Source organism: Protomyctophum bolini (genome assembly GCF_963924005.1).
Source record: "Protomyctophum bolini genome assembly, chromosome: 10".
Lineage (NCBI taxonomy): Eukaryota > Metazoa > Chordata > Actinopteri > Myctophiformes > Myctophidae > Protomyctophum > Protomyctophum bolini.
In genome coordinates this window covers 28,661,911-28,682,847 of record NC_137871.1, presented here as the reverse complement: position 1 = coordinate 28,682,847, position 20,937 = coordinate 28,661,911, and the positions used below count along the sequence as shown (strand labels likewise).

General features: G+C 47.3%; 1 protein-coding gene across 5 annotated transcripts in view; it reads right to left on the bottom strand.

The window, feature by feature from the left end:
• Positions 1-20,937, bottom strand: part of diaph2 (diaphanous-related formin 2) — a 539,224-nt gene that overhangs the window by 321,419 nt on the left and 196,868 nt on the right. For all 5 annotated transcript variants that reach the window (XM_080774225.1, XM_080774228.1, XM_080774227.1 and 2 more), the window contains one exon: positions 13,516-13,630. In XM_080774225.1, coding sequence (XP_080630351.1) covers positions 13,516-13,630 — 115 coding nt within the window. The remainder of the gene's footprint in view (positions 1-13,515; positions 13,631-20,937) is intronic.

Sequence of the window (20,937 nt, the reverse complement as noted above, 5' to 3'; positions counted from 1 at the left end):
AACAGAGAGACGTGCACAGTGGGCTGGCCCCCTCAAACATGAGAGACGTGCACAGTGAGCTGGCCCCCTCAAACAGAGAGACGTGCACAGTGGGCTGGGCCCCTCAAACAGAGAGACGTGCACAGTGGGCTGGCCCCCTCAAACAGGGAGACGTGCACAGTGGGCTGGCCCCCTCAAACAGGGAGACGTGCACAGTGGGCTGGCCCCCTCAAACAGGGAGACGTGCACAGTGGGCTGGCCCCCTCAAACAGAGAGACGTGCACAGTGGGCTGGCCCCCTCAAACAGAGAGACGTGCACAGTGAGCTGGACCCCTCAAACAGGGAGACGTGCACAGTGGGCTGGCCCCCTCAAACAGAGAGACGTGCACAGTGGGCTGGCCCCCTCAAACAGAGAGACGTGCACAGTGAGCTGGCCCCCTCAAACAGAGAGACGTGCACAGTGAGCTGGACCCCTCAAACAGGGAGACGTGCACAGTGGGCTGGCCCCCTCAAACAGAGAGACGTGCACAGTGAGCTGGCCCCCTCAAACAGAGAGACGTGCACAGTGAGCTGGCCCCCTCAAACAGAGAGACGTGCACAGTGAGCTGGCCCCCTCAAACAGAGAGACGTGCACAGTGAGCTGGCCCCCTCAAACAGAGAGACGTGCACAGTGGGCTGGCCCCCTCAAACAGAGAGACGTGCACAGTGAGCTGGCCCCCTCAAACAGAGAGACGTGCACAGTGGGCTGGCCCCCTCAAACAGGGAGACGTGCACAGTGGGCTGGCCCCCTCAAACAGAGAGACGTGCACAGTGGGCTGGCCCCCTCAAACAGAGAGACGTGCACAGTGGGCTGGCCCCCTCAAACAGGGAGACGTGCACAGTGGGCTGGCCCCCTCAAACAGGGAGACGTGCACAGTGGGCTGGGCCCCTCAAACAGAGAGACGTGCACAGTGGGCTGGGCCCCTCAAACAGAGAGACGTGCACAGTGGGCTGGCCCCCTCAAACAGAGAGACGTGCACAGTGGGCTGGCCCCCTCAAACAGGGAGACGTGCACAGTGGGCTGGCCCCCTCAAACAGAGAGACGTGCACAGTGGGCTGGCCCCCTCAAACAGAGAGACGTGCACAGTGAGCTGGCCCCCTCAAACAGAGAGACGTGCACAGTGGGCTGGCCCCCTCAAACAGAGAGACGTGCACAGTGGGCTGGCCCCCTCAAACAGGGAGACGTGCACAGTGGGCTGGCCCCCTCAAACAGGGAGACGTGCACAGTGGGCTGGCCCCCTCAAACAGAGAGACGTGCACAGTGGGCTGGCCCCCTCAAACAGAGAGACGTGCACAGTGAGCTGGCCCCCTCAAACAGAGAGACGTGCACAGTGGGCTGGGCCCCTCAAACAGAGAGACGTGCACAGTGGGCTGGCCCCCTCAAACAGGGAGACGTGCACAGTGGGCTGGCCCCCTCAAACAGGGAGACGTGCACAGTGGGCTGGCCCCCTCAAACAGAGAGACGTGCACAGTGAGCTGGCCCCCTCAAACAGGGAGACGTGCACAGTGGGCTGGCCCCCTCAAACAGAGAGACGTGCACAGTGGGCTGGCCCCCTCAAACAGAGAGACGTGCACAGTGAGCTGGCCCCCTCAAACAGAGAGACGTGCACAGTGAGCTGGCCCCCTCAAACAGGGAGACGTGCACAGTGGGCTGGCCCCCTCAAACAGAGAGACGTGCACAGTGAGCTGGCCCCCTCAAACAGAGAGACGTGCACAGTGGGCTGGCCCCCTCAAACAGAGAGACGTGCACAGTGAGCTGGCCCCCTCAAACAGAGAGACGTGCACAGTGAGCTGGCCCCCTCAAACAGGGAGACGTGCACAGTGGGCTGGGCCCCTCAAACAGAGAGACGTGCACAGTGGGCTGGCCCCCTCAAACAGAGAGACGTGCACAGTGAGCTGGCCCCCTCAAACAGAGAGACGTGCACAGTGAGCTGGCCCCCTCAAACAGAGAGACGTGCACAGTGGGCTGGCCCCCTCAAACAGAGAGACGTGCACAGTGAGCTGGCCCCCTCAAACAGAGAGACGTGCACAGTGAGCTGGCCCCCTCAAACAGAGAGACGTGCACAGTGAGCTGGCCCCCTCAAACAGGGAGACGTGCACAGTGGGCTGGGCCCCTCAAACAGAGAGACGTGCACAGTGGGCTGGCCCCCTCAAACAGGGAGACGTGCACAGTGGGCTGGCCACCCCAAACAGAGAGACGTGCACAGTGGGCTGGCCCCCTCAAACAGGGAGACGTGCACATCAGGGTGCTTTGTGTTTTATTGAGACAAATGTCCCCTGCCTGCGCAAGCAATTAGAAAAAATGGCTCCCATTCTGAAACGAGGAAAACGGCTTTATCTGAGAGCTCCATCTTTTGTTGTCCGAGTAAAAAGGGCCTAATATCCTCAGGCTTGCGGGAAATTATGGACATTTAAATGCTGAATGCGTTAATTTACTACAAAGAGCGAAGGTCTTCTTGGGTTAACAAAACATGATCCCGAGGGAAGCAGCCCTCTTTTTTCACAGACAATAAGGTGGGTTTATGCAGAACTCCATGTGCCAAAAACACATGCAATCTTGTTTCAATAAGAGCACGGCTGTTATGAGTGTTACACACCCTGTGTGTGTGTGTGTGTGTGTGTGTGTGTGTGTGTGTGTGTGTGTGCTTGCTTGCTTGTGCAATTGCTCGAGTGCTTGCATGTTTAGCGCTCATGAGTCCATGCGCTGACTCACACTTGTTCACACATGATGTGTGTGTGTGTGTGTGTGTGTGTGTGTGTGTGTGTGTGTGTGAAGCTGGCCAGTCTGAGCTCCAGATGGTCAAAGAGAGGTCCAAGGAGAGGGAAGCACGAGGAGATAAGAAAGGAGTGACGGGAGTGAGGGAACCAATGGCAGGCTGAGGAAAAGGAGAGGCAGTTAAACGCCATCAGTAATGAACAGACAGATGTCCTCCAGGGAAACAGGGCGAGCCATGTAGCCAGAGAGCCCCGGACGTCTTAACACAGCATATATCAAAGGCTCATCACCCGCAGAGCACACATCGCCGCTATTAATACAAGACAGACTGATGGATCAATCCCGCAGTGAGTGCCAGTGTATTGAGCTGAGCTTAAAGTCATTAGCCAAAAAGCCTTTATTACATTGTGAGTGGAGGAGAAGCGAGGCTCTGACGGCAGTCTCGGGATGCTTGTCTTCCAAGAGCAACAAGGCCTTTCAAAGATTTCTATTAACGAGACATATTGTTAGTGAATTAATACATCATATCTCCGGATTAAAAACGCTTTGAGCGGCTGTCGTCATTACCGCATGTCCCTCACCCCGAAGCCGCGCATGCACGCGCACCCACAGCCTTTAAACATTATGTTATGCTCCGCATGGGGCGCTAAGGCATCGGCAGAGGTCGCATTGGTCACTTTCTATTTATTTTTTGCGTCACGCGAGGTCGGCTGACCAGGCAAGGGAACATTTGATCTGGCAGTGTGAGGTCAGTCCCGGCCTAACCAGTCATTAAGGGAGTTATTGGGGTGGTGTGTGTGTGTATGTGGGGGCGCCCAGCCGGATAACCCCCCTGCTGATTCCATCATTACTGGCACCGCGGCAGGGTCATTATCGGCCCGCTGCTGCAGCTTTGTAGCAGGGATTGAGGCGCTGCTGGTGTGCACACACACACACACACACACACACAGTGGTGGAAGATGTACTCAGATGTGTTACTTATAAAGTAAAAGTAACTATACCGCAATGTACAGGCCCTGTATTCAAAATGTTGGTAATAGTACAAAAGTATCGGCATCAAAATGTAATGTAAAGTACCAAAAGTGAGAAGAAAAGGGTCCCGCACACTGTCTTCACTTATAGAGTAGTAGTTTTATTAGATGACAACGTTTCGGTCTAAACGACCTTCATCAGGTATCTGATTTTTCTTCTCATGATTCGCATTTGGTTGCTGGCTCCGACGCACCTGTCCTTGTAGGAGTGCACAAGGCCTTTTCGTTACAAAGTACCAAAAGTAAAACACTCCGAAAACGGCAGATCTACATACAATCTCATGTTGCATTGGCTGTGTGCTGTAGAGAACCATCATCTTCACCCAGATTTGGACAAAAAACACAAAAAAGTGTTATATGTGCCATATAAATAAAGTTTCATTTGATTTTAATTGATTAGCACTCTATATACTTAGCACAACAACTACCCCGTCAACAAGTGAGAAGAGAGTTTATATTCACGGCTAAGTTTAACTTAGCCTCTTGGGTTGTTAATTAAAAGAACAATAGCAACTGTAACATATGACCTGCAGGGACTTATTTAAAATATTCCAAACATTGGAAGAGTCGCAGAATACTATTGTACTACTGTCTGGGGTGAGTCTCAAAAACAAAGTAAAAAAATAAAATCAGTGATATTTACAATAGGGATTTGAAGCAATTTGCCTCAGCCGAGCAGTTCTGACTAATAATACGGCCAATACAGTAGCTCACCCCATCTCTATCTTTCTGCTCTCGCATACACACACACACACGCACGCGCGCACACACTCTCACACACACACACACACACACACACACACACACACACACACACACACACACACACACACACACACACACACACACACACACACACACACACACACACACACACACACACACACACACACACACACACACACACACACACACACACCAAAGCCATGGGTGTCATTAGCACAGAGGTATGCTGGGAGGGGTTGGGACCAGTGACCCTGCTCAGAGGAACAGAATTCAGCCCCTGGTTGGCATGTCTGACAGGCCAATCATTTACATACATCTTCCTTAGTGCTGCAGATGGTCCCTTGCCAGAGAGAACAGGCTGGCTGACAGCTATACTCTCAGACCTTGAAGTGTGCATGGCCTCTAGGACAGTGCTTCTCAAACTGGGGGTCGGTCACTTCATTTCTAACAGAGCAAACTCTGTTCACTTCATGGGGCGGCTTCAATGGCCCTTCAATGGCCCTTCAATGGAGTACATATACTTCTATTGGTTTGTCCCTATTTGAAGGCTTCAAATACGGACAACCGGAAGTTTACGGAATGCATTGGAGTGGGCTCGCCATGAACCACGTGACCGGGCTGTTTTCTGCCCCCTCAATATCGCAACTCTTCTATTAGATGGCTCTGATTTCTAAAGTGACAAGACCATTTTAATGCCAATGCCTGGGCAGACTGATTAGTCAAATAGGAAACTGCGGGCAGACAGGCTTAAAGGTATATTCAGTGATTTCACTTATTTTTTTGTTTGGTTGTGATAATCCTCCCTAGAGTGTGCTGACCATATAAGGAGTTCCTCCCTGTCCCCAGTTAACCCCTAAAAACGTAGGTTTCGTTTTTGGCTAGGTGGCTCAGCCTTCATCCAATCAGGATAGAGAGGGACCTTGCGCCAATCATGATCGAGCGGGGAGCGCGCTGTTGGCCTGTCGCGTGTCCTCCCCACTATAGTGCGTGCATGTGCACATCTTGTTACCGGGGCGGACCGGGTTTTTTTCCAAATCACCAAAATCACTGAATGCTCATTTAAGATCAGTGTTTTCATTAGGAGTTGAAGTTGTCTGTTTCCAAGTTACTTCCACTCGCTGACTTTGTTGCTTGTTTTTTTGCTGAAAAGCTATAGAAACAGCTCTTGAGGAGTCGGACCATGTCATCATTACGAGCTGGCCCTTTGTCAATACGCAGGAGACATTTTGGGAGAAGTATGCCAACATCAATCACGTCTCAAATTGAACCACTGGGCTAGAGCTGAAGGAATTGCCTTTCAAATGCAGCAGGCCATGGCTACAGACACACAGACACACAGACACACAGACACACACACACACACACACACACACACACACACACACACGATTTGACCCCCGGAGTACATACACAGGCACAACCCGTAGATTGATAAAGCCAATTGATGGGAGGAGAGGGAAAAGCAAAAAAAAAGGAAAAGGAAAGAGACGGATAAAGCCAAGTTCAAGGAAAAGCGAAATAACAAAAGGAATGATGCAGCCGAGCGAAAGCAGAAAACAGTAGAGGAAAAGAGAATAGAGAATAGTGTGTGTGTGTGTGTGTGGGGGGGGGAAGAAAGTGAAACAACACAATGTTCTGCAGGGGCCATTTAGGTAAGCAAATATAAAATGCACACGGGGAGACTTGAATTTGGTCCAGCAGTGCCGAGCCAAGGTCTGACACAGACAGAGGGGTTACTTGGGAGCAAGCTTCTGAGGATGCAGCAAAGGGGAGGGAGCGGTCGGAGGAACTGTCAACTCAGGCCGGTGTTACAATTCGACCTACAAGCTCACACAGTGTCACAGAAGCGACGTGTTGTGAGCTTATAGGTCGGCTATTTTGGGTTGCGCACAGTTCCGCTGTGCAACAGAGCATAAATTTGGCTCCAGGCGCCTGCTCTCTTGTTTGCGTGGGAGGGATGAGCAATAGGGCTCTCTGCCGCGGAGTGTGGACACAGGGATCGGGATGAGCCTGGATGACCTGTGGGAGGCCCCCGGTCCAGCTGATGCAGCTCACTTAGGGTCAGACGAGTGCTGGCCTTCCCCTGACTCTGCTGAAGACCTGAGATGGCAGATCCGTTCGAGTGCACAGGGTTTTACAGTCTGTGTGTTCCAAATGGATCCAATGCCGTTATTATTGCGACGGCAGGTCGCATTTACTGTGAAATCGTGCATTTCCCGCCAGTCAGTCAGTTGTCATGTCGTTGTCATGTCACGTGACTCACTCACAATCCCATTACATCAAGGAAGCTCTGAGAAGGAAGGGAAGTGGTCACGTGACTGGGCTGCGCCATGACACTATCATGGACACTTTCATGGGAGCCAAACTACCCGGAAGTTTGGCAGAATGCACTGGAGTCAATGAGAGCTCAGTGACCAGCTCATGAACAAATATTATTTATGAACAATTGAGACCTTCTGGAAAATAACAGAAGACATGTAACACATTATTGTCTGCTGTGTTGTTATTCAATGTGTACACTGTGTAATCTTTATAGAGGTATGGTATCTAAAGAGCACAAAGTACCTTTCTGAACGCACCAAGTATCGCGAGACTTCCCACCATTTCCTGTCTGGCAGCCAAATCTCGCGATACTTCGGAGCCAGAAACGATACCTGCTGCTGTTTAGATCCTCAGATAAAATTATATACTGTGCACTCTGTGCACATCGAAAAGTAAGTGATTAGAAAACAACCTGTGATAATGTCTTCTGTTATTTTCCAGAAGTGATTACTTTACAAAAGGTCTCAATTGTTCATTAATAATGTTTGTTATGAGCTGGTCCAGCCGGCTCCATTCACTGCCATGTATTCATTTCACTTCCAGTGTGAGTTTGGCTCCCATGAAAGTGTCCATGAAAGTGTCATGGCGCAGCCCAGTCACGTGACCACTTCACTTCCATCTCAGAGCTTCCTTGCATTACATGGGGAAAGCCCCCATATATGCCCAGGTCTCGTGACATCACTATGGCATAGGTCTCGTCTTGTGACATCACAATGACATCATCAGGAATAATAGTAAATCAGGGATAATATCATAGTAAATGCGACCTTAAATAAATGCGATATAGTCAGAACCTGTTTTGACAAACCCTAGACAGGCCTGGCCTGCCCCAAAGTTATTAGTGCAGCCAATGGTCATAACTCCGCCGATCATCAAAATGATTGGCTTAGGAAAGCGAGAAAAACAAAAGATTATCCAGGCTTCATGGGGTGTACAGTGTGATTGATATAGAATAAGTCATATTTTGGGTTAACTACTCCTTTATAGACACAGCTTCAGAAGTGGTTAATTTATTGTAAACATAAACAACAACAATAATAATACGTTTCTACTGCAACTGGAAGTATGAAACACAGGGATGGTTGTTGTCTCAGAGAAGAGACACACACCTACAGTGGTAGCAGAAGTACAATATGGACCATCTTAAAACAAACGTCCTACTGGCCTGAGAGTCATGAAATAATAAAGTGACAGATGTCACTGTTGTCATTGTCACTTGTCGCTAGAACAGTCAGAAGAAGAGCAGCAAGGAAGAATGAAAAATGGAGGGAACATATCACATCCACATATACACAAGGCGATATCAGTTTGTGTAGAAAGTCAGTAGCTGAAAAAGGCAATATAAAACAATATATATGTATATATATAAGAAATAATGATACACTTGATTTTAGTGTCAGATACAATTTATACCGGTAATGTAGTCATTCACCATCAGACGCGCTTATCCAACTTAACAACTGCAAGTTCGGAGTAAGTGGCATGAACCCTAGTAGTCCACCAACAACAGGACATGAACCCTACAGTAGTCAACAAACAACAGGACATGAACCCTACAGTAGACAACCAACAACAGGACATGAACCCTAGTAGACAACCAACAACAGGACATGAACCCTAGTAGTCAACCAACAACAGGACATGAACCCTAGTAGTCAACCAACAACAGGACATGAACCCTAGTAGTCAACCAACAACAGGACATGAACCCTACAGTAGTCAACCAACAACAGGACATGAACCCTACAGTAGTCAACCAACAACAGGACATGAACCCTACAGTAGTCAACCAACAACAGGACATGAACCCTAGTAGACAACCAACAACAGGACATGAACCCTAGTAGTCAACCAACAACAGGACATGAACCCTAGTAGTCAACCAACAACAGGACATGAACCCTACAGTAGTCAACCAACAACAGGACATGAACCCTAGTAGACAACCAACAACAGGACATGAACCCTAGTAGTCAACCAACAACAGGACATGAACCCTACAGTAGTCAACCAACAACAGGACATGAACCCTACAGTAGTCAACCAACAACAGGACATGAACCCTACAGTAGTCAACCAACAACAGGACATGAACCCTACAGTAGTCAACCAACAACAGGACATGAACCCTACAGTAGTCAACCAACAACAGGACATGAACCCTACAGTAGTCAACCAACAACAGGACATGAACCCTAGTAGACAACCAACAACAGGACATGAACCCTAGTAGTCAACCAACAACAGGACATGAACCCTAGTAGTCAACCAACAACAGGACATGAACCCTACAGTAGTCAACCAACAACAGGACATGAACCCTAGTAGACAACCAACAACAGGACATGAACCCTAGTAGTCAACCAACAACAGGACATGAACCCTACAGTAGTCAACCAACAACAGGACATGAACCCTACAGTAGTCAACCAACAACAGGACATGAACCCTACAGTAGTCAACCAACAACAGGACATGAACCCTAGTAGACAACCAACAACAGGACATGAACCCTAGTAGTCAACCAACAACAGGTCAAGCAGTCAAAGTGATTGGCAGTCAAGAAAATAAGTGCCAAGAAGATAAAACTAGTAAATAAGACTGCTAGGAAATCAAATATACAACCAATGCAAAAAAATAACGACAAACTGGATATTTTCTGCGTTTGTTCGCATACTGTAACTTCATTAGACCAGAAATTGCATTAACAGACATGCCAACTTGCATTGATCTATTGACCATTGTGCGGTCAATAGATGCCAATAGATTAGCTCAATGACAGTACTTCTTCTTCTTACAATATACCTCCAAGATAAAAGAAACAAAGTTCCCCTGGTGCTTTTTCCACACCTACAGTCGTACACTCAGGGCAAAGAACCATCCAAGACAATATCGTATGAATAACCAAATGTAGATTATATGAATAACATAAATTATCTTAAGAGAGGATGGAAGCAGGGTGGAAATCTCTGTTGATTATCATTTCCTATTCTTGGTAAAAACTAATTAAATGATGGGACTCATGAAATCAGCAAGGGAGATGACAGCCTTGTAGTCTCAGTTGTTTCCAAGGCCTCTGAGTGCAATAAGCATGTAAAGTGTGGGTGCTGACCATAGACTGTGGTGCTGACGCACGGGCTCCGCCAAAACATTACTTTCTTTCTATAATTCATGTATGTTCGTTTTTTTGTGGCTTTCGCCTTTATTTTATTTTTATGGAGGGACAGACAGTAGGCTGAAATGGGGAGAGAGATGGGGGGAAGACATGCAGTAAAGGCCGTCGGGATCGGGAGTCGAACCCGCGGCACACTGGCAGACTGGATTACCAGCCAAGGTGCCTGGACCGCTGAGCCATGGCCCAGGCCTGTAATTTATTTTTTACTCGATTGTAACAAGTATGATTCACAGGGAACGGACAGCTCTTCGGGGGAGACACTTACACCTGCTTGCCTCATCTTTCATCAGTTCACCATACACGGACTAGCTGGTCCCCCAAGAGTGTGCTTAATAAATATCAGGGGGGAGGGCTGCTGGACAAAAATGAGGCACAAACATCACTTCAAACACGGGCCAAAACAATGCCATGCCAAAATAAAAATAAACGTGCCAATTTTGAAGACAAATGAAAGAGCATTCTAAATGTGACTCTTATGTCAGATCAGCACAAAGGATTTATGGCCTGTGTCTATAGACCACATACTGCATGAGACCAGAGCCAGCTCGCTCCTTCCCCTCCCTCTCTCTCCCCCTGTCTTTCTCTCTCTCTCTCTCAGAGACACCAATACCATCCACTTGGTTTCTGATGAATATTGTTGTTGTCGCAAACCTTTTATTTTCATATTCTAACATTTTTCGTGTTTTTCAGTAAATTAACACCCTACTTGACCATACTACTGCGTCACACAAAAGCATACCAAGTAGAAGATCCATAAGTTTGAAACACGGTGCGGGGGCAGAACACCGTTGTAGATCAATTGAATCCTGAAGAAGTAACAGTTTTGGACAGATGAGGTTTCCACCTGATAAGAGACGATATGCAGAACGTCAACAGATAGCTGTCCAACGATCTGAGAAAATAATAATGATATTGACCAGCTCACAACACGTTGATTTGTGAGGTGTTGTGAGCTTGTAGATCTGCTAATTTTTGCTAAATAACTACATACTGTAGGGCGTACATGGTTAAAATCAAGGTACATCCAGATGATATGTGTTTAAACGCCTCTTTTACAGGAAGAATTGTGTAAAATAAACGGTGGTGGTGTTGCGGAGGGGGTGGGGGGAGGGGGGGGGGGGGGAGTTGTATTTTCTTTCTGCAAATGCCACCTACGTACATCAAAGACCTTCCCATCGACTTTTAACTCCAGCAGCGAAATAAAAGGGTTGGAAAGGAGAGTTTTAGTTATCAAACATTAAACAGCATTTTTCATTCATGAGCAAATCATGTCCTGTTAGAGGGGGGAAAGCGCTGATTCAGTGAAGAGGCCGGGGGGGTAATTGATAGGAATCCAGCCAATGTAATTCCCAGGGGGAAACCTACCCCTGCCCGCCAGCGGGGAGGTGGACTATCAATAGAACTCTCTGCTTTATTTCTTTTAATGGATGAGAATATGAATTCAGACATCTATGGAAATGTAGATATGAGTTGAACTTCTGTCTCTACACAGTACAAACAAAGACACGCACACGCACGCACACACACACACACACACACACACGCACACGTGCACGCACACGTCAGAGTACAATTAGAAAACTAGTCAGAGTTGCGCTGCCCAAATGTGACTTGAGGCTAAAGCGAGCGAGTCGCCGTGTCGAGCGTTGCAAAGTGTCCTTCAGTCGACTCAGCACCGTCCGAGTTATGCACCGATAAGGACAGAATCGTAAGTCATTGTCCCCCCCTGTTCTTGTTACCTCAGAGGCCATTTCTTAGTTTGACGGCGGAGTGAGGGAAGGTGAACTCAAAGAAAACGAGCACTCTTTTTCAATCCGACTGCCTGGTTTCTCAATCGGACTGTTGCACGCACACATGCACACACACAACATACACTACACTCACTGTATATACAGTATACTAAATATACAGTATATATTGTGTATTTTTAGAATGAGAGGACTGCAGAGCAGTTTGAAGCATCAACGGACAGATAGCGTTAATTACTGTTTGCAGTGAACACATAATGAACAGCATCAGCCATCTGAAGCTGGGGTTTTAATTAGCAGCTACAGTATATGTAACGGGGAAGAAAAGGAATCGTTGGCCTATAAGCATTCCATAGAACACATAATATATTCATCTAGATTTCACATTTAATCAACTATTTAACCACTTACTGTAAGCCTTATTTTATACTTCATTTTAGTATGGTGTCGATGGCAAAAATAGCCTTCAGGCTCACAATGTGTCATGCTACGTTTCCGCCTATAACCACACGCCCACAATAGGGACAGCGGGTCTAAAGTGCTTAATTAAAGAGTTTTTTGTTTGTTTCTGGCGTGTGGTACCTCCAGAGGTGTCATGGTGAAGTTATTAAAGCGGTGGAGGAGAGCAAAGTGTGACATGACTCCCAGGCCTATCCCGACCGCTTCATTAAGCCCAGCAACATCCTTTCTCACATCCTGCTCCATCTGTATTACGTCGACAAATCACCTCAAGGCTGCCGCTGCAAAATTGCTGTTTATTTTCGCGGCGTAGAGAGAGAGAGAGAGAGAGAGAGAGAGAGAGAATAGATGAGTGTTGTTTTGCGGTCCTGGGGGCTGTGGTGGGGGAGAGAGAGAGAGGCTGCTCGCGGGCTGACTGGTGTCCAAACAGACGGTGGGGATATGGGAAAAGTCAGGGGCTTCTCCTGGGTAGCTGAAACCAGACACACTCTGACTTGAGCTTGAGATTTTGACTGTGCTGTAGCTGTGTGGCTTGACAGGACTCTGACCCCCCCCCCCCCACCCCCGGCCTTCCCCATTGCTGCTAGAATTAGAGGCTATACGCTGTCAGTAGATGGTGGAAAACACTCAAATTGTCGTGGGAGGAATACATCAACAATCCCCCACACCCCCCCGCTGCGTGTGCAACAGCTCTTCCGCCCCAAAAGGCAAACTCGCACCAGAATGCTTGTGTTATTCATCAGCAAGTTAGGTAGCCCTGGTTGTGTGTCTGAGAAACAAACTGTCGGAGACTGAGAGAACTCCCAGAGCTTCCATGGAAGAGAAGCCTCTCAACCCCTCACTCCTCGCCACCACGTTCCCTCCAACCCCCCCCCCCCCCCCACGCATCGACGCCTCCAACGGGGAACTGGCCTACTGGACTGGAAAAGGCAGCGAGCAAACCATGTCTGTCCTCAGCTGACTCGTATGTACACACACACACACACACGCACACAGAACAAACACAAAATGTCAAGCCATGTTGTATTTCCCAGCATCCTCGCTGACAACACATAAATACCCAACAACAATAGCAACAGCGTCGGTGTCTCCCTCTAATTGGCAGAAACAAGACCAGCACGTCCAGGGACGGTGGGTTCAAAGGCGGAGCAAAAATGTGCACCTATTAAAGATAATTAACATTTCACTGAGTCAAACGGGTTCTTGAAAGTGTCAGGAGATGAAAGCGGCCTGGCAGGTGGTAAAATGAAGCATGTGTGTGTGTGTATGTGCGCGTGTATTAATTAAGGAAGTAGAGGGGAGACATGAGGGCCCCCTTACCTTTGCTCCGCGACGAGAAGCTCAGGGAGAGCTGGGCAAAAAGGTCAGGATTCTCAAACTTCTCCTCCTTGACTTTGATCCAGAAGCAATTCTCTGCCATTTCCTGAGGCACTATCTGCAATGACACGAGGATTCCATTATCACCACAATCAGAGGCTGCCATTCCACTGCTCTGCCACTCAAACAGTGCCTCTCACTGGAGATAGGGGTGTGTGTGTGTGTGTGTGTGTGTGTGTGTGTGTGTGTGTGTGTGTGTGTGTGTGTGTGTGTGTGTGCACGAGAGATTTATTAAGAGAGATTTATATAGAGACTCTTATTAGGTGAGTGTTCAAGGTTGGTAGCATGACACAAACTGAGGGACAGTGGGTGACTTGTTTATATACAGTACATACAGCATTGCAGTAAGATGTCTGCTTATTGTTACCATGTATGTACCGTTTGTTATTGCATCATTGTGTATACAGTATAGCCTACTGTATAGCCTATTATTTTCTATCATACAGTATGCCATTACTGTTTTGGCAATATGAGAAGAGAGAGACAGAGATAATGAAATAAGTCAATTGGGAAGATCAAACCGTTTTAGGATTAACAAACAAGGAAAAAGTTAATTGTGTCACAGTTCACAACAGCTCACAATCTATCCAGGACGCCATGCTAGTATGAACACCTTCCTATGAGTGAAATTAGGCACCAGAATACGCCATAATAAACAGTATGGACTATACATACCATGCACCCTTTTCATTTACCTCTCCCGTTCTGAAAGGGATCTTGGATATCAAATCAAAGAAATAGTCTGGAAATTACAAAAAGGATGCTCTTTATTAAATCGACGTTTCATCAGTTTGTCCTGATGAAGGTCAATTTAATAAAGAGCAGTTTCAGACAGTGTGCGGGACCTCTTTCTTTTGATTTGATATCAAAGATCCCATTTGGACCTTCCTGTCTGTCGCTTAACCTTTGAGGTGTGCATCGGCCATCTTTGTGTACCCTTCCCCACCCCACCACGACCTCCAGGAAGCAGCACAGCTTCTAAAACAAAGCTAACCAACAGAAACATAGGTGGGACAGATCAGAGAGGGGGAGAAGAGAGAGAGAAAGAGAGAGAGAGAGAGAGAGAGAGAGAGATGCACATGCCTCTAATGTGTTTGAACAGATAATTGCCCTTTAATGTGAGGTTGTACTACAGGTTGTGTGGAGTGGTGAGGTGGGGTGAGTACACTTAGTGACACCGCTGTTGTTCTCCATGGAGAGCTATTATTGCACCTGTGATTATTAGCCCTCTCAAAACCTCCAGAGGCTATAGAGGCACGCACAGCGCTGCAGGGGCAACACTTAACTCATTTTGGGCGGGAACACCATTTGGTGTTTCAAGCGTTATGTTATACTTTAGCTATAGAAAAATAGCAGATCTACAAGCTTGTGGGTCTGCTATTTTAGAAAAATCGTGAAAATGTGGCGCAAATTTCGAATATATATTCTTTCAGAGCGAACATTTTGAACTCAAATCTTTGCTTCTGGCGGTCCCTGCATGGAACAACATATTTTGAGATGGGGGTCAGAGGCCAATTACATACATATACTTTTTGGGGTCCTTGACATGAAAATGTCAATGAAAACGACTGATATAGAAAATTCTCAGGATTTAGAAGATTTTGTAGAATCGTCCTCAGGTCTAAATGGGTTAAGAGACAAACCCAAAATATGATGCCCACTCAATGCTGACGATTGTTCTATAGGACACGTTATGTGTGCGAGGTGGGCGGAACACAGTGTGTGTGTGTGTGTGTGTGTGTGTGTGTGTGTGTGTGTGTGTGTGTGTGTGTGCGCGCGCCGTTTTGTGCACGCAACAAGGTGCCCGGCACCCTTCTCCACACTCACCTATAACACTAGAATGCGATCCACTCCTTGCCCACTACAAAGTGCCATTCGTATAGTGGGTGGCGGTGGACACGGTAAAGTTATTGTAATTTTGCATTTTTCATTAGATAAAAGCTGCACACCTGCTTTACAGGTGTCTAGTTCAGATCACAATAAGTCAAAATGAAACTACTGTATATTGTGTGATAAAGACAATGTAAAACAATGTAAAATTACAGAGAACATTTTTCTTAATTTACGGATATTTCTAATTATTTAATGAATTAACTATAATAACCTTGGCGGTGAACTACTCAAATCTGGCGCTGTAAAACTATCAACTATGACAGTTATGGATTGTTCAGAAATGCTGCAAGTGAAATGGGATAATGTATTACTACTATTAAAGTTGAGGACTATGACTTGGCTGTCATATTTCTTCCCAATACTGCACATATCAAGGGCCTTGACAGGCATGACAAGGACAGATTTATGACAGCCAAGACGAGAACATCAGAGGAAGTCTCAGCTTACATCAGTAGAGGTATGTAATTTTTTTTATTTTTTTTATCCAATGTAGCTGAGCTGCATAAAAATGACTAAACTTCACCCTCCCTGGAGATCTGCAGTGACTGTAAGCCAGCCATATTCCCCAATGAAACCAAATTTGATTATTTTGTTTGATTGATGAGGGGTCGGCAGCTTCAGTCTGATAATCAGGCTAAAGCCCAAACCACACCAAAGGGTCACCATGCAACTCCTTGGGTCCAAACGATTGCAAGGGGTTAGCGCTAAATCCGTCTCGACCCTTTGGTGTGGTTTGGGCCATTGAATTACATGGGTTGAATCACTAGGGTCAACGTGGGTCAACGTGCACCAAGACATATCACACCGCAGTGACAATGCTAAAACAATCTTGACCCTTTGGTGTGGTTATAGGGCTTAACACTAACCATGACTTCCCTTTAGGCACTTTTTCATTTCTTAAAAAACAAAACAAACAAATAAAGCGGACACTGCAGATCGACAAGCTCACAACGCTTCATGATGTGTTGTAGATCGGCTATTTTTGCTAGTTGATGTATGACTAAGTAAATAAGACTAAAGTCAGTCAATATGTAAATGACATTATATTATGCATAATATATTGTACGCTTTGTGTGGAGTACCGTCCTTTGTATCAGTGTCCATAACCATTGTTTATTCATGTTTTTATTTTTGAACAGCATTCGTTTTTTTAATGTGCTTTACGAACACAATTTACTTCCTTACAATTCATGGAGCTAGTGTATACTATTTCAGCACGGCTCAGACGATAACACATTGGTTATGAGAACAGCTAAAAGCTGCTCCTAACTTCCAACAGCAGCGGTGAATGAGCGATGTGAGGGAAATATCAAACGGTGGTTCATTTTAATTGCCCTCTTTTCCCAGCGCCTATAAAATTAAGTTGTTTTTCTCTCCCTGCGAAAAAAACCCCCCATAATCAACAAGGAAGAAAATACGGGTGACAATAATCGAATTAAACAAAGTGCTTAGCGGAGGGGGAATTTGTGAAAATAATGCTGTATATTAACTAATACATTTTTTTTTTTTATGGTAACAAAATAAGTGCTTTCTATTTGGGAAAAGAATGGGTCCACGTGTGGTAACACACCGTGGGAACAACAGATTAGTGATCCCCTGCCCACCCCACCGCTGCAGCCTATCTGCCCACCGCACCGCTGCAGCCTATCTGCCCACCGCACCGCTGCAGCCTATCTGTCCACCGCACCGCTGCAGCCTATCTGCCCACCGCACCGCTGCAGCCTATCTGTCCACCGCACCGCTGCAGCCTATCTGTCCACCGCACCGCTGCAGCCTATCTGTCCACCGCACCGCTGCAGCCTATCTGTCCACCGCACCGCTGCAGCCTATCTGTCCACCGCACCGCTGCAGCCTATCTGTCCACCGCACCGCTGCAGCCTATCTGTCCACCGCACCGCTGCAGCCTATCTGTCCACCGCACCGCTGCAGCCTATCTGTCCACCGCACCGCTGCAGCCTATCTGTCCACCGCACCGCTGCAGCCTATCTGTCCACCGCACCGCTGCAGCCTATCTGTCCACCGCACCGCTGCAGCCTATCTGTCCACCGCACCGCTGCAGCCTATCTGTCCACCGCACCGCTGCAGCCTATCTGTCCACCGCACCGCTGCAGCCTATCTGTCCACCGCACCGCTGCAGCCTATCTGTCCACCGCACCGCTGCAGCCTATCTGTCCACCGCACCGCTGCAGCCTATCTGTCCACCGCACCGCTGCAGCCTATCTGTCCACCGCACCGCTGCAGCCTATCTGTCCACCGCACCGCTGCAGCCTATCTGTCCACCGCACCGCTGCAGCCTATCTGACCACCGCACCGCTGCAGCCTATCTGTCCACCGCACCGCTGCAGCCTATCTGTCCACCGCACCGCTGCAGCCTATCTGTCCACCGCACCGCTGCAGCCTATCTGCCCACCGCACCGCTGCAGCCTATCTGCCCACCGCACCGCTGCAGCCTATCTGTCCACCGCACCGCTGCAGCCTATCTGCCCACCGCACCGCTGCAGCCTATCTGTCCACCGCACCGCTGCAGCCTATCTGTCCACCGCACCGCTGCAGCCTATCTGTCCACCGCACCGCTGCAGCCTATCTGCCCACCGCACCGCTGCAGCCTATCTGTCCACCGCACCGCTGCAGCCTATCTGTCCACCGCACCGCTGCAGCCTATCTGTCCACCGCACCGCTGCAGCCTATCTGTCCACCGCACCGCTGCAGCCTATCTGTCCCATCTCCGTCTGCTCTGAGATAGTGTGGTGTAAAGTAACCAAGTACATGTACTTAATACACTTTTGGGGTAATGGTACTTTACTTGAAATGGCACATTCTGCATAATGTGTACTTTTACTTTTGGTACTGTAAGTCCATTTTGATACCAATACTTCTATTCTTCTTCTGTAATTCTGGACTTTTACATGCTTTAACAGGGCATTTCTACATTGCAGAATTTATACTTTTAGTAAAAAAGTAAAAAAGACTGAGTACTGTTTCCACCACTGCGGACATCTGGTGAGCCTCTGCAATATCTGATAAGTCAGTGAACCGGTATGAACTTCTGCTAATGCCGCAGTGGGTGAAGAACTTTTTTTGGATCAGTACTTTGTTGGATAGTAATGGCGTAGACTCTGTACCGTACACCACTGCTCTTCCTTCCTGTGGTGTTTTAGTTTACTGGGGCACGACTGCAGGGACCCAACCCAGCCGGGTGTCCAAAGACCCACCGATGCTCTGGGAGTCCGCTTTCACACCACTGATCTATGTCCAAGAGGCCAGTGAATCTCAACTTCTGCCTCAAATAAGCATCCCTTCAAAGATGTGCCGAGGCCATTCCACGTGAGGTTTGCCCTCATTCTTTTTAGGGGTGCAGGGTGAAGGAGTGTTGAAGATGGGGGGGGGGGTACAGGGCCCTGGCTCTGCTGCTGCTTCAGACGCCGACTGAGCAATCATTTACTTTTACAGTAAACGCGTTCCGTTCCCCCGTGTGGGTGTTCAAACCCAAGGAGAAATTACATTACACTACCTCAGGGCTACAATCTCCACTACCAGTTCTCACACACGCACGCACACACACACACACGCACAAAGCTGCTGCACGGCTGGGGGGAGAATAAAAAAATAAATAAATGTGTCCTTACTTTATTGCTCTTGCCTGCTTTACTATCCAAAGCACTCCCACTCTTCGCTCCACTCTTACCTACATGCTGTTCTTACGAGATGGAGAGGCCCCGAGTGGGTGATTTAAAAAAAAGGTAAAAGGTGCACATTCATTCACTTGCGGCTATAACCTCTTTCTGTCAACTCTCCGTGTCTATCTTCTTTCAACTCCTTCCTTCCCCCCTCCCTCTCATTGAGTTATTATGCGTGCATCCTTTTCATCAACATTGAGATAAGAATGCTTCTTCTCCTCCCCTCACACTCGTCCTATCCGACGTGTATAATTCATATTTACTCTTGTTTAAATTATAGGGAGGGGAGCAGGCGATAGGAGGGTTGAAGGCTTTGAAAAAAGGTGCCATCTACTCCTTTCCTCCTTAAAAAGAATAAAAATAAAAAAAGATCTGTCCGTGGTGGCTGCCGGCACCTTCCGCACCTCCATCTGCTGCGAGCGGAGAAGACAGACGACTTATGTCCCACTTAATCCACACAAGAGACACAGATTGCTTTTCCTCAGGTGCTTACGAATTCCATTTGCATCTCCAGACTCTGGCGTCCGTGAAAGCAAGGTTAATGCACAGGCACATTCACTCATTACTGTACCAGGAACGGGGCATGAAAGGAACATGGTACACACAGTGGTTCCCAAAATGTCCCATGCCAAGGACCCCCTCTAGCTGCGGGCCCCCTTCTGTGAAATGGATTAAAAAATAAATGTGAATTGTAAGTATATTTTATAAAATCTTTGACAAAAATGTCATCCCTGCAATAGGGATAGGAGGATAAATGTGGTGGAACTGGCACAATAATGTTATGAATTTAATTTGAATTGAAATAAAAATGTGATTATCCATTCAGTGAGCAGTCATAGGCGATATTATAGCATTCTGTGCGTTATAACCTAATACCAGTTTGGAGCATACGCCGAAGTATTTGCGCCATTGATCCATGAAAATCCCTCTGAAAATAGTCCCATGTTTTGTTGCAAAGCCGAAAAATAATCCACCGTCGTGATGCGGAAGAACAACAAACAGTAATGGCGGATGGATACCAGTGTAAAACCTCATTCACTTGCATCATTTTCCCAGAAGCCCTTGCAAGCCAGTGGATAGGTCAATTTCCGGTTACGTCATCATAACGCACCGGCCTCGTCACCATGTCCGCGACAAAGCCAGTATTTAATTTAAGTCATTAAAAAACGTTGAATTAAACTTATGAATAGCGGGTATAGCGGGTTACACAGGGAAAGACAATAGAATAAAAGGCGTGTATAGCGGGTTACGCAGGGAAGCTGTTAAGCACATTGGGTCCATTAATGTGGTGAAATGGCCAGTTGTGTCTCCCATCAACATTTAACGTTTCATCACGGATGCATGAGTGCCTTCAAAACAATAATCTTACAAAAAAAGCATATAATCTCAGTCCGTCCGTCTGTCTCAAGATAAGAGGGACACAAACAGCCAGGGTACTGCATACTGTAAGTGGGCGGGGCATTCATCCACAACTTTCATTGTTCCTGACTCCCGCGTATAGGCCGCCACCAGTAATACTAATGAATTAGGAAACAATCAAAGCTTTATATAAAACCATAAACATCATTTTCACCAAAAGCGTGATTTCCAAAGACAAAGCCCTAACGTTTTTGTTGATGTTGTCAATAATAGGATATAAAAAAGCAAGGTTACACAGAAGCATATATGCAAAACACCACTAAATTAATGCAAAGAAGTCCTGAGGCAATGGATAAATTAACGATGGTAAAATATTGCCATCCATGGCAGAGAATGCCCTATCGAAACCATATTCAAATGTGGCGGAACATTACAC